At 39.1% G+C, this 12526-nt stretch overlaps 1 protein-coding gene, 1 long non-coding RNA gene and 1 pseudogene across 4 annotated transcripts; 2 read left to right on the forward strand and 1 right to left on the reverse strand.

The window, feature by feature from the left end:
- Positions 1-257: 257 nt before the first annotated feature.
- LOC119722917 (MANSC domain-containing protein 1-like) lies at positions 258-11866 on the reverse strand. Of its 3 annotated transcripts, XM_038193324.1 has the most exons (8): positions 11700-11866; positions 8152-8364; positions 6634-6795; positions 6302-6331; positions 4837-5775; positions 3491-3666; positions 2269-2347; positions 258-1972 (listed from the first exon to the last, which is right to left on the reverse strand). In XM_038193324.1, the coding sequence occupies exons 1-8, from the start codon at positions 11749-11751 to the stop codon at positions 1833-1835; spliced, it is 1791 nt and encodes a 596-aa protein (XP_038049252.1). In that variant the 5' UTR covers positions 11752-11866; the 3' UTR covers positions 258-1832. The 3 variants fall into 3 exon arrangements, with proteins under 3 accessions (XP_038049252.1, XP_038049253.1, XP_038049254.1); XM_038193325.1 differs by lacking the exon at positions 4837-5775 and having other exon boundaries at positions 11700-11864; XM_038193326.1 differs by lacking the exons at positions 4837-5775; positions 6302-6331 and having other exon boundaries at positions 11700-11863.
- LOC119722919 lies at positions 6792-11103 on the forward strand. The gene is made up of 4 exons (XR_005270494.1): positions 6792-7003; positions 9409-9503; positions 10318-10520; positions 10603-11103. It is a non-coding gene; the product is annotated as an uncharacterized LOC119722919 (long non-coding RNA).
- Positions 11867-12349: 483 nt separating the features above from the next.
- Positions 12350-12465, forward strand: LOC119723272 (annotated as a pseudogene).
- Positions 12466-12526: the final 61 nt, after the last annotated feature.

The raw sequence follows: 12526 nt of genomic DNA on the forward strand, positions 1-12526 counted from the left end.
TTGATGCTCCTCTTGCATCAACAGGCATTTCTGTATTGTTTAGAGAGAAGTTCGTTTATCACCAAATTTAATTTCAAATATTAGGTGAACCCCTTGCAATATTTCTCTTCTTGTTTTACCTGCCCAGGATGTTTGATTTCTTAAGAAAAGTTTTAATTCATGTACTTTCAACTACTTTTCAACCAAATTAAGAAAATGCAAGAAAATAACACATTTTGTAGATTCAAATATCAAAGAGATTAATATTTGGACAGGTGTAGGTTTTTTTAAAATTTATTTGGTAGTTTCACCAATGCTACACCATTCTAATCCCATATTTAATTCATTTAAAGAAATACAGATTTTTGGTAAAGTAAATAAACAATTTTTGCAATCATTTTATATTCACAGATTCCTAAAAATTTAACTCCATAATTGCACTTATTTATCAATATTGAATATCTTGCATTATGCAATATAGAAATTTGTGACCTTATTCCAAAATCACTTATAAAATTTAAATCAAGTAATTTGAAGAAAAATATATTGTCTAAACACCACATGAATACAAAAGAATGTGACCTCAAACAGACAAAGTCAGATGACCATATACTACAAGAATAAATAATGAAAATTAAAATAAGTCAAGTACTAAACAATAAAACTGTCCACAAAGAAAATTTGAAAAAAGGCATACAATATGTCAATTTTCTACAAAATTTACACACTATAAAATAGCAACATTAAGAATTTACGTAAATACTTAACTAAATACTGCTAATATATATACACACAAATCTTTCTGAAGTACATATCAATCATTTTAATATTTAGATAAACCCTACATTCTACTCCGACTCTACGTCTGACAAAACAAGAACAAAACGACCAGGTGAAACTGTTCTACTGAACCGATTGTCATATTTGACAGTTCAGATACGTCACAAAAATACACAAGTCTCTGGTATTCCATTCTATCAAAATAATCCATATATGGAATGTTTAGTGATATTTAGCAATTATTGACCGCTGCGATGTGGGATATGACGTTTTGAACACCCGAGGGTGCTATGCGCCCCGAGGGTGTTAAAAATGTCATATCCCACATCACAGCAGTCAATAATTGTTTCTTTATACCTCCGTCTTGGATTCTGATGTAAAAATCAAAACAAACAGCAGTAAACACAACAATCGTGACAATCGAACGCCAACTCACATGCATGTCACGTGCTCGAAACGTGCTCGAAACAGCTAATCGTCTGCTAGTTTGCTGCTCCCACTCATGTGTGAAAACATGGTGAAAATAGGATGGGTACCGAAGATACAAGCGTTTCACACCAGATGTACAAAAGTCATAGCACACTCCTTGTGGGATATCACATGCGTGATATCCCACAAGGAGTGTGCCATGACTTTTTATACATTTAACACGTGATCGTTCTAGGCCAATGAAAATAGGGCATTCAAGACAGAGGTATGACAATAAATGTTTTTCTAATCATGGTTAATCATCTTACTTAAAGTCTGCCTTTAGCGAAATTAACACGAACACTATTTCTCACCAGTTGCACATCCTTGTGCAAACATGGAAAGGAAAACAATTTCATAAGCGCAATGGAAATCTGAAGTGAAGTATTTTATTTTAATGAAGCTACACTAAAGTTAAGAAAATTGATCATTGAAAGATTTTTGGCTGGTTAAACATTTCTTTATGTAAGTTTATGAAAAGAAAAATGTGTTCAAGTGAATTTCAAACCAACAGTTAAGTTTAACATGTCAAGTCCAAATTATTTATCATTATTGCTATTAACATAGTATTGCTGCCTCATGATTAACTCATGTGATCATGTCATTTAGTTGTACATTCCATTGATCAGATAGTCTACTTTAGAGTAATGTCTACGTTGGTATGCTTCATACCAATGCTTACCAAGGACCACCATAACAGCCAGGAGAAAGATAACACCGAAGCACACTGCTGCTATCAAGGCTCCTGCAAAAACAAAAAGAGTCTTTTGAAGTTCTAAATAAGCTACTACTATTATGCTGTACCTTCCTTCAGACCTAAATTTGAGACCTTAGAAACAAATCATACAAGAAATTTACCATCTTTTTACAAACTGCTGTATTTTCAGTTTGTACTTTCCAACAAGCTATGTATCCTTTTACACTCTAACCGCAGCATTGTTTACATCCAATTTCATGAAAAAGTGTTATTTGCATTTGTCAAAACAGGTGGAACTGTTTGCAAGGCTGTTCAGTACATAAAATAACTGTGAACAGTATTACCATTTGAGGCATTAACACTGTATTCGGAGGAATCTTGCCCATCTTCAGAATCAACATCCGTGGCTAAGTCATCGGAAATCTGGAAATAATAAAAAGGGATAAGAACAGTGATTATAATTTGTACTGATAATAAGAATAGTTCAGAAACAAATAATATGTAAATTTTCTGACTCTACATGATACAAGTATTTGTTCCCTGACATAGATTGATGTCTATACATAAGGTAATTAGCTGTCTATACGCTCTGTGTTTTTAGTCGGAATATGACATCATTCTCAACTGTGTCATAGACAGGCCAGTACATCAAAGCATTGTCTTGCCTTGGTGACCTCTGTTGTAGAGTCAACCTATGTTAAATATTTAATGTTGTGCAAACCCGACCTGAAACCAACTTTGGGTCACATCGGGTCAGTTTTTTCATTATTTCAATTGGTTTGGTTTCGGTTTGTGATTTTTTGGTCCGGTCAGGTCGGTTAAGCCATCTTTTGAAAAACCCGAAATAAACAAAAAAAAACTGAAACAGTTCGGAAATGCACATGGTGCAAGATTATTGTAGAGTCAATGTGCGCAGTACTGCACGCATACTACAACGACAACTCAAAGAAGCATTGTAACCATTGGAACTGGAAGTAACATGTTATGGGCGCTAGAAATCAGTGGCGCGCGTGTGTTTGACGCAGTCACTTACTAACCGGATAGCGTGTAGGCCCACCATGTAGGTCATGTTAGAAGTGTTCACCATACCATACGGTATGATTCTGGTCTAAGATTTGACGCTTTTCAAAAAATTCACGCAACGGGTAAGTTCAGGCAAAAAAAGCAGACACAAGAGTTCATGAAATATAGGACGATTTGCCCAAGCCAGATATTTAATTTTTTTTGATACGGTTCGGGTCGTTTTTGTTTCTGAATTTTTGTCGGGTTTAGGTTGGATCATCTGGTCCAAATTGGAGAGTTCAGATCAGTTCCAGTTCAGACTTGGTTTATATCTATGTTTTGGGTCGGTTTGGCCTAGACAACCCAATGCACAACATTAATATCAGTACTGCGTGCTGCATCTTATTTACTGCTGAACCCTACCAGTCACAGAAGGAAGAATGGTAATGTCACATTAGCAATCAATGAATTCTAGGAAATTGTTGCCTGCCCTTAGGTTGGGTCTTTGTTCTAATGTGTATCCCATTCACCGACAGTTCCATAAATGACAAGGAGAACACTTACATTGGTCTCGTTGAACAGGATGGATGAAGAGCTTTGATTATCCATGGAGATGCTGGCAGGTATGGACGGAGTTGTCTTAAATGGAGATGTAGAATCAGGAATTGGAGTTGACTGTTTAGTACTGGGAGACAAAGTGGACTCATTCTCGGGAAGAAGTGTGGAAGACCGAGTTGTTTCTAGATTTTGCGGGAGAAAAAAATTATATTCACTGAAACTGACTTGCAAGGCACGACATTCTGGAGGCATAGACAACTGAGGTCCAAGTCCAATTTAGAACGTAGTTTTCCTTTGGATGTGTCCTTTTTAAATGTTGATAAAGTATACCCCTTAAATCACAAGCTGGTTAAACATTTCTTTAATGGAATAACTTTGAAATGGTAGCGATCTTCTTTTCTTCTATTACACATTCACAATAGAAAAAGATCAGCCCACAACACCAGAGTAACTTGCAGTAGCAAAAATAGAAACACAAAAGACATGCATGCCATTTAAGCTTGCTTTTTTATCATGTGCGTCGTGTGTATATACACAGACAGGAAAGCTACTTGTGCATGTCCTGGTAGCTTAACAGTCTATTTAAAAGTAAAACTTATGTGCGACCGATTGAGGCCAGTGGACTATGAATAGTCTGTGAGAGAGAAAAAAAGAAGAAAACAATAAAAATGAAAAACAACGTCCCATATTTTCCTTTTTTAAATTTTTTTTTGTTCTGGGACATTAAAGGCAATAATTTGGATAGGGCAAATTAATAAAACAAAGATGATTGAAAGAACCATGCAAACCTCAACCCAAAATAATTTTAGTATGAATCTGCCATAATCCACCAAATGACCCATTTAATGCAGTAGTTACGTGGATATGCTACTCTGAATTCTTCAAAGTTCAAAGGAGATTTGGTGCGAATTTTGTTGGATTCAGGATAGTGGGATGCGTTTTCTACACATTGTAATTTTGGTATTTTACAGCTTTCACAACATGCACTATAGGCAAACTCAACTAAGACAAAAACCAAACTAACCGGTACCATGACCAGTGGACAGGCTCACATCTGCTAGTGTGAGATTGGTTGGTAACAGGAGGAATTGTGGCTGTGGGTGAGGTAGGGAATGATTGGTCTAAGACAGTGGAGGAGGGTGGATGGTGGGCGGAGACAGACTGGTCATTTGGAGGGGGTGGCGAAGATGATTGTGATGTACCATGGGATGACATATCATGCATGGTAATGGATGATGGGGTAGTAGTAGGTCGCCATGTTAATTGAGAATGAGAGGCCAGGTCTTTGGGAGTAGTAGTATTAGATTTCAGGGGGGACTGTGTGGATGTGTAAGGCTGGGTTTGTAGATCACCTTGGGTTGATGATGGCTCAGTGGTAACGCTATGAACATTTGACGGTGGTGAACTGGAAGTCGCCAATGTTCCCAATGATTTGGTGGTGGTGCTACTGGTAGAATGCGCTGCTGTGCTACCCGAGGGTGGCTTAGTGGAAGGGGCAGTTGCAAGGGAGGAAGGAGATGTTAGAGCTTTGGCACTGGAGGTTCCAGGTGAGGGACCCTTAGTACTTGCAGTAAGGGTTACTGGGTGCTGAGAGGTACCCTGTGGCTGGGAAAGTGAAGTGGGTCGAGGGGTTCCTGATGGGGTACTAGTAATTACCAGAGGGGTTTTATTACCAGAGGTGGTTAATTTAGCAAGTAAGGGGGAGGTAGATGGGTTGGTGGCAGCTGCCGTTGTGGGCCTGTGAGAGGATATTATTGGCTTGATAGTCTCTTGCTTCTTGGTCGATGGTTGTGTGCTGGTTCGAGTTCCTTCTGTCAGTTTCATAGAGGTCGTCTTCTGTGTTGGAGATTCAGTTTGGGAGATACGAGTAGATGTCTTTTTAGCAGTAGGCCTCTGAGTAGTGATTTTTACTTTGGAAGTGGTTGGTCTTGCTGTTTTCTGTGGTTGCTTGCTTGTCGTTTCTACATAAACAACCGGTGTGGTGAGGTATGGTATGTCATTCTTGGAGCCCTTTGCCCTTTTTTCCATGCTTTGGAGAGCGCCCTGGGCTATTTCACTCAGGATATTCTCTTCTTCGGCGGCCATCTGCTTGTCTTCCCCATCGACTGCAGGCATTACTTTAACATCCAAGAGCTTCTTGGCAGATTCCAAGACCATCTTAGTTTGTTTTGCAGCATCACCAGCATCAGTCTCAGTCTTCTTGTCAGAGTTACTTCTCCTGAATAACTTATGGAAATTTATGGGTAGGTCGGGGCGGTAAAACTTGGGATTGGGAGGTCTGTTTGCAAAGGCTTGGGATGTGTTAGGGTTCACGGGGAATGAAATCAAGTCATTAGTATGATTAGTTGTTGGTGTATACTGTATGCATCATTTGTTGAGATGGAATGTCAGAATTCAGCCCCAAATGAGTGTTTGTATGATTGAGAACATTAGTAAATATAAGATCATTCAGATAACCCCTCCCAAGTATGCAGTGTTTATATGAAGACTGTTGTATGCATTGTTTATCATTACATCTTATGAGAAAATGAATAAAATAATAAGACAAGGTAACTTATCATCAAACATTACTAACATGAAACAATCAATTCAGTCCAGTGTTTCATGAGCGCAGGTCACAGTGGTGATTTTCAGACAACACATTGGAAGATGAATATAAATTGTGTAAATGGTGCGGATGGTTATGGCCACTGTTGGGGAGGGGCCACATTCAATTTATGGGGGGGGGGGGGGGGGGCAGGTCAGCTGCTCAAATGGCCCCTCCCCCAATATTTAGAATTTTAGTGAAGTGAATCCATGACTTTTACAACCGCTTACCCTCGGGGTCAGTTGTCTCTTCGACCATCGCTGTTGATAAATCAAACCACCCACCAAAAAGTTAGTATGTTAATCCATGCGAGTTAGCACTGTTAAGAGCATTTATTGGAAACTTTTCTAGCTTTAATCAGAAGAGATTAGGACTTTCTCTATTGCTACATTTGTTATTCAAAGTAAAGAGGGAAGATATTCAAGGGTCAGCAATCAATTGTTAGTGATAATCGCTGCTAAGGCTGTCAACCACAATTTATTTTTACATTTTTTTTCTCTTGTGGGCAACGCAAATAGACCAAAACATATCTGTATATAACCTGTCTCAAATTTGGACTTACTTTCTGTCACATAGCTGGAGGTAAAACCTTTCACTTTTGTCAGTCGGCAGGAATTCTCTGATGGACAGAAGACAAGGAAGCAGTTCTTGGATTTCCTGTCCCTGCTTTTGTCATGGTAAACAGCTAGATTACACCAGGCTATGCTGCCGTCTTCCAGAGTCACTGCAAAAACACAAACATTCCAAAATACCTTAGGTTGATGGAAGTGCAGAAAAGTTGAAAAGAAAAATCTGGAAGTGCATCAAATTTGCAAGTGCACCAGCAAGTGCACCAGCAAGTGCACCAGCAAGTGCACCAGCAAGTGCACCAGCAAGTGCACCAGCAAGTGCACCAGCAAGTTCACCAGCAGGCACAAGGTCACAAGTATAAGGTGCATAAACCAGCATTTATTTTTTTTTAAATGTTCTGACATATCTCAGAGAATAAATAAATTGTGGTAAACAAAATGCCTGTGCCTGGCAAAACTGTCTACTAGAAAAGAAAAATACGTCCATTACCTTACGTTGACAAACATTTGAATTGTTGATGTATTGATTGATTTATGTCTGAGAGACAAACTACAAGATTCCATGATTTCCAAGCAAATGCTATTCATGAATGGTGAATATCTTGTGATGCCTATTCAGAAGTCCTCACTCCTCAGAAGATGTGAAACAATAGTAATATTACACCCGGATCAGACAGGGGTCCTAGAGTCCCGCAGAACCAAATGAAAACCAAGATTTTAATTAAGTAATGAAAAGTTTGACGTCTGAAACAATTAGGAGCGACTAGACGTGCCAGATGGCGAAAGATTGACTGTCGGAGTCGTTCTGAACGACTCGGGAGCGACTTGATTTAAACATCGCTCTAGTCATGAGCCAAACTTAATGCAAATGTATGTACATGTATGTAAATAAGTATTAACCTTCATAAATTAGGACTGCAGTATGTTTTTAACGTGACGCGCGACGTAGTGCTTAAAAGTTTTCTTATGCAGAATCAATCCTTTCAAACACGAGATTTCGACATCGTGTTATAGAGCAAGAACTTTTATTGAATGTACATCCATCCCTCTGTCATCCTTATACAACACAAGATTTATTAGCACAATTTATTAGCGAAACACAAAGATTTCCAGTATCCATATGGTACAGGCATCGCGCAGTCTTGAAAAACTGTTTGCAACCTGACATGATGTGCAAAAGATAACGCCAGCGCATATGGCATGCTAGCTGTATGGCTAGCTGTCTTTGATACACGTGCAGTACGCTCTGAATAGTCAATCAGCGTCTTTAAACATACACGGGCAGAAGGGGTTAAGAAGGCGTTTAGTGAAGGAACGCACAGCCCATATGCATCGATGGCGCTGCACAATGGCGGCTTGTTGCTAAGGTCGTGTGTTCATTTGTTTGTACACAATTCTCCAGTGTATTGAGTTCTCTTGTCTGAAAACAAAATCTATTTGGGTCGACCTCAAGTTGCTCCTAATCGACTTTGGAATGCCTGTCTGAACCGGGGGTAAGACATATAGTATACCTTCCTCTGCATCACAACAAGCATTCTGGCAGCTCTCTCTTGTCACAGTGTTCACGTCGGACATAAAAATTGCTCCATTTTTCTCCGAGTTGTGGATATCAATGATGTATCCTTCTTGGTCATCATAGCTACAGTCTAGACTGGCTGCTAAGGCAACCAACGTAACCAAGATGGCTGCTCTGATGAACATTTGGAGATGCATCACACTTGACGCTGCAATTAGAATAGACGTTTACTTGACAATTATTTTCTTTTCAAGATGAATAAATCTGAAGTCTGAACACCCTGATCTCAACGAGAATGCTGCCAGGATCAGAAAATGTCTGTCTAAAGATGCATACACATTCATTTGTATCACTCAACAGATTGAGGGTGAATAGCTCTTCTCCACCAAAAGTGAAAACATTTTTTGGGGGGGTTCAAATTGTAATGACAACATTTCAATACAGATCCAATTTTTTTTATATCAATTTGTAAAAGCGAAATTGTACCACCAATTTCCCTCTTTGTCAGGTTTGATTTGTTTGGTTATTGTTGGTTAATTTTCTCTGAAGTCCAAGTTTCCTACCATGAGCATTATCTAAAAGAAATATATGATCAATAGCAAATACACTACTTTCTGCATACGCCACTTATTCGCAGATACGATGATGTGAGCATAGAGCATTGTTAATCAATTATTCCCACATGAATGAATACATTTACTATGACTGACTAAATGAATTGGATTGTGGAACTTAGAACAACCATCTGTCACCAAATTATTTGAATATTGATTGCTGGGAAAAAAAAAAACTGTTTGACCTTGGGAGTGAGATGTTGATTTCATGCATTTTAGTGTGCACAATTATGTGATAAAATTTAATGTAATTTAAAAATGATTTAACTGGGAGTATACTGAATTGAGATATCTGAAAGATTTGACTTCGTTTGAAACACAAAAATGCCAAAAACAGAGAGAGTTCGCAGGATTTAGCATGTTTTTTTTAAAACCACTTCAATGGTGTAACAAAGGAAGGCACAATGCCTCCCCATCCCCCTCCCCATTCCCCAAGAGTCTTGTTTACACTCAGAGTGTCTGAGTGTGATGACTATAACACAAGGCCATAAAATTACACCCTTTTTGAGGTATGTATTTAAAAGTGTATGTATTTAAAAGCTGTGCTGGGATAAAATGAGAAGGGGATCAAGGGGGAACATGTGCAAGGCAATGCCAAGTAAGATGCAGACCTAAAATGTGACTTGTTTTTTTTTAAGGGAGGGAAAATTCCAAGAGCAGAAATATCCCCAAAGTAACGTGATTGAGCACTGAGCAGGAGAGGAGTTTAGCAGGCTAGCCAAGACCTACATGTGTAAGACCTTAATTGGATTGAATTGAAATTTATTTCCCCCCCCAAAAAATCCAATAGGAGCACAGATCTCATGAAGCAAAGTTTAGGAAGCACATGCAAAGACAAAGGTGTGGAGGTGCAGGGGTAAAGGACAGGTCTGTGCAAATATCCCAAATATTTTGAGTATTCGATCATCGACGAAATACCCTGCCATTTCTTTTTCTGATTCAAATATTCTAAAAGTGTCACGTACTTGAGAGCCCAAATTTCTTCTTTAAAATCGGTCAAATATCAGCCATTCCGCTACTTCTGCTTTATGATACTCTGATTCAGATCTTAGTCAATTTTTAACAACTGTATGAACATGCAAATCTGGATTGGGCAGCAAATTTAGGACTGTGCATGTGAAACTTGATCAGCACATTTCCAATATTAGAATATTCGATCAAGTCCAAATCATAATTGATTACTTAAATTGTATTTCAAAATGCAAAGCCCTAGTTACTGATGACTGGATGCAAAATGAACAATATGCTTTAAATGAACACATGAGGGAGCTATAGTACAGGTGCAACTATATGCACATGATATCTGGTCCTAGACCCACTACTTGCACTAGTGTGGGTCGGATATCATATTACTGCACTTTATCCTAAGGATACAACACGGCAATATCTGAGCCACTACATACTCAAGACAATAGGGCCATGTCTCCAGGAAGGTTATCCCTACTAAAAATTAGCCTTAAAGTTAAAAAGGAATACATTTTTAATAACCATTTCGCTATTTTATTACAGCAGTAACAACATTTTCACACCTCTCCTGTATTCTGTAGTTGTCTGCACTGCAGTTCTGAAGATGTGCTGACTGCCTCTCTACCCAACCTGCATTGTGCAATGTTTGCTCCACTGCCATGACTGCATAATGTGTAAGCATGCCCTATCGTGGAGGAATCCTTGATCCTCCATATGCGCAGGTAACGATTTGTCACGCGCGAACATTTACCAACCCAAATTACAGGTGAGTGCATAGAAATAGGTAGCTCTACTGAGTGGAGCGTTGAATTACGGGTACGGGGTACCCGTAATTCAACGCTCCACTCAGTAGAGCTAAGAAATAGGACATTTAGAATCCCATCGTTTTGAAGGGTCTGACAGATATCGTCTATAGGAAGTGTATATTTAGCCAGCGCTGGCTAAATTTAAGTAAATGTTATTTTACCAAGTAGGTTGTACAATGCCCTCTACATTACAACAGGTATTCATAGCCACCATGGGATTCGCAAGACCTAGGGCCTAGTGGACAGAGCGTGGATAAACTCATGGGGGGGGGGGGGAAGAATAGGGTTCCATTCCAATATCTAAATCCCAAAAAATAAACTGCGCATGTTCAGTGCTCAGCCACTCGCGAAAATACTAAATTTAGGTGGCGCCGGCTAAATATTAACACTGTGCAGGCTTACACAAATTACAATTCATCATTACAATTTACAGATTTAGTATTCCTTGCTAATTCTAGCCCCATAAATGTGGCCATTAACTGGACTACCTCCGCCGTTCGAAGGCAGGCTGACATGGCTGAGGCATGGTAAGTAACTCCAGCTAACTGTAACATTGTTGGGCCACATTTATTTATGGGGCCGGGCCGGGCCGGGCCGGGCCTAGCCCCATAAATGTGGCCTATTTACTGGACTGCCTCCGTAAACATAGGCCACACATCCACATGTACAAAAATCGTGTCGACGGAGCCAAATTTTGATTTTCACATTTAGGCTTAGTTTGTAGGTTTTTTTTGCTTTAGAAGCATACTCACCCTCTTTATAGGCTAATCAGAAAGTGCTGCCTTTTTCAGATGTCTAATTTTTGTGAAATTTCATGTTGAAATTTTGATACGCAAACGTGTAAAAATGAATCTGGAAATTTCACGAAAAATATACATCTGAAAAAGGCAGCACTTTCTGATTAGCCTATAAAGAGGGTGAGTAAGCTTCTAAAGCAAAAAAACCCTACAAACTAAGCCTAAATGTGAAAATCAAAATTTGACTCCGTCGACACGATTTTTGTACTATGTTTACGGAGGCAGTCCAGTAAATAGGCCACATTTGGGGCTAGGCCGGGCCGGGCCGGGCCGGGCCATTGAAACTCCTTGCTTTCAAAATTCAAGTTAGCTTATTCCATCAAATAAATTGCCTTGATTACGTAAAAAGTTCAAACATACCTGTGTAAAACGAGCAATGAGAAACATCAATCGTTCCAAAAAATACAGACATATGAGTGTTGTACAAGTATGTACATCATCTAGTGGAAGCAGTGGAACTGGAGAGTTTACGCCACTCGCAACTCGCATCGCGTCGCCATTTTGTGACCTAATTGTAACTCGTTCCCGGCGTGCCCGGTCCCGGGTACACACAAAATGCGTACGAGAAAGAGATTGTGCGTGTACATTTACGTCATCGTTTGCGACAGGTGTTTCAGCCATATTTTGTCAGTTAATTGATTGATTGATTCAATTATGTATGGAGTGTTTTTTTTTTAGGTTGGGAACCGTCGTTCGGGAAAACTGTTTGTTTAAATATTTATACATTTAATAGAAAAGTAAAGATGCACATGAGAACATTTTATTCATTTTCCATCCAGGCTGGTATGGGGATAGTTCAAGAATATCCTTGGCCAATTGTAATCATTCAAACCTGCAATTTTCAGCATATTTAAGTTTAACAAATGCCCATTTTTTTAATGTTCTCATTTCAGTATATATGCAAACGGGCTAAACCTAATGAGGCAGTTTGCTCCCAATAATGCAAGTTATATAATAAAAAAAAAACCTTTATTGCAGCATTTATAAATACATATTAATTTCACAAGACTGCCTACGATCATATACGTTGAATACGCCGGTTCTCGTCCGATCACCGAAGTAAGCAACGTCGGCTTGGTTAGTACTTGGATGGGAGATCACCTGGGAATACCAAGTGCCGTAGGCTTTTCTTTGCCCGTGTGTTATGATCCCCGCGGTCTCGGAGCAGGATGCTTTTTATTTACGGT

This window comes from Patiria miniata, unplaced genomic scaffold, assembly GCF_015706575.1.
Source record: "Patiria miniata isolate m_02_andy unplaced genomic scaffold, ASM1570657v1 HiC_scaffold_16, whole genome shotgun sequence".
Lineage (NCBI taxonomy): Eukaryota > Metazoa > Echinodermata > Asteroidea > Valvatida > Asterinidae > Patiria > Patiria miniata.